The sequence below is a fragment of the Lottia gigantea genome (genome assembly GCF_000327385.1).
Source record: "Lottia gigantea unplaced genomic scaffold LOTGIsca_51, whole genome shotgun sequence".
In the NCBI taxonomy this organism is placed as follows: domain Eukaryota; kingdom Metazoa; phylum Mollusca; class Gastropoda; family Lottiidae; genus Lottia; species Lottia gigantea.
Genome location: NW_008709752.1, coordinates 377,831 through 379,384, shown reverse-complemented (window position 1 = coordinate 379,384; position 1,554 = coordinate 377,831). Strand labels below are relative to the sequence as shown.

Below are 1,554 nucleotides of genomic sequence, written 5' to 3'. Positions count from 1 at the left end.
ATTAAGCAAATTAATAGATAAAATCGACACCGGAGAAATGAAGGTCAAACACATGGGCAACGCCATATTTTTTAAAAACATACATTCGGGCGAGGGAATCTTCCTTTCAAAGTATAAAGGCAACGGGGTGATTTTTGGTACGAAAATGTAATAAATAAAAATGGGCAAAAAATTTAATCATTCAGAAATATTTCCTAATAAACCCAATGCTCATGTGTATATGCGGTAGTTCAGGTTCTGGGAAAACTCATCTCACTTTTAACATGTTGACAACACCAAACCTTTTAGATTTCGATTCTCTGTATATCTACACAACAACACCAGAGCAATCGTATTATCAATTCCTCAAAGCTTTGGAATATTTACCAAAGAAAGACGTTCAAGACATATTTCAATATTACGAGGAAAACGAAGAAGAAGTGGAAATAAAAGATATCATAGAAAACTTCATTAAATCAAAGAATCCATCTTTCAATCCAACGGATATAAAAGTTTTTCTTACGAAAAATGTTCATGATCTAGACTTGTCTAATATTGATAGCAATCGAAAGAACTTAATATTGTTTGACGACTGCGTAGCGCAAAGAAATCAAACTGTTCAACAATAATTCTTCACCAAAGGAAGACATCACAACTGTCACTGCATATACCAATCCCAATCTTTTTATGGGATGGATTCTATGTTCATTAGAAAAAATGCAAATTGTTTTTTATTATTTGAATTAAACGATAAAGATTTATCTCAAATCATTCAGTCTATAAATCACGGAATGGACAGAGATACATTTAAAAAGGTTTGTAAAGCTCAATGGAGAAACCCAGATGATCATGGATATGTATTTGTAAATACTAGAAAACCTGCGGGAGAAAGAGTTATGATCGATATATGTTAATTTTATTTTTTTAAAAAATGACGGATTGGAATAATTTTTTAAAAAGAAATAGAGAATATATCTAAGCTAAGAATAAAATAAAGACCCAAGTTGAAAATAACAGATTACAACAACTCGGATTAACGGAAAATCTACAGACTCTATTTCAACCCATATTAAAATCTCAAGTGGATATTAAAAAGAAATTAGCTTTAGAACCCACACTTCATATAGAACCCAAACCGATTGAATATAATGGTATTATAATTAGGACATTAGATGATATAAAACGTCTTTTTTCAAACCCTGACCCAGATTTACCAAAGAGCATTTCACCAATCGTTGATAATCAAGGTTTATTGTTTAATGGATTTAGAATAATATTTAGTGGAAATTCACCACAATTCAAAATCGACACAAAAGACTTTATATTTACATTAACGAGAGGGTTAATAGATTTAATGAATGGCGAGGATGTTGATATTGCCGATTACAAGGATTTAGTAGCATACTCAAAATTTCTACATGCGATCAGAAAGTCAGGACCCGAAACAAGAAGATTGAAAGAAGTTGATTTTTATATAACAAAAGTTATTCCTGAGGAAGAGGAATCAGATGATTATGCAGAAGATTATCCACCAATCATACAAGAAATAGACGAATTCGATGATATGGTGGCATC

The 1,554-nt window shown here is 31.3% G+C and overlaps 2 protein-coding genes across 2 annotated transcripts in view; one reads left to right on the top strand and one right to left on the bottom strand.

Moving 5' to 3' along the window:
- The window catches only part of LOTGIDRAFT_165361 (hypothetical protein), a gene marked incomplete at both ends in the record, with an annotated part of 1,978 nt that extends 1,370 nt beyond the window's left edge, over window positions 1–608 (top strand). Inside the window, one exon of the mRNA XM_009062380.1 lies at window positions 235–608. Within this exon, the coding sequence (XP_009060628.1) occupies window positions 235–608 (374 nt within the window). The remainder of the gene's footprint in view (window positions 1–234) is intronic.
- An 841-nt stretch (window positions 609–1,449) lies between these two features.
- Window positions 1,450–1,554, bottom strand: part of LOTGIDRAFT_165360 (hypothetical protein) — a gene marked incomplete at both ends in the record, with an annotated part of 1,156 nt that continues 1,051 nt past the window's right edge. Inside the window, one exon of the mRNA XM_009062379.1 lies at window positions 1,450–1,469. Within this exon, the coding sequence (XP_009060627.1) occupies window positions 1,450–1,469 (20 nt within the window). The remainder of the gene's footprint in view (window positions 1,470–1,554) is intronic.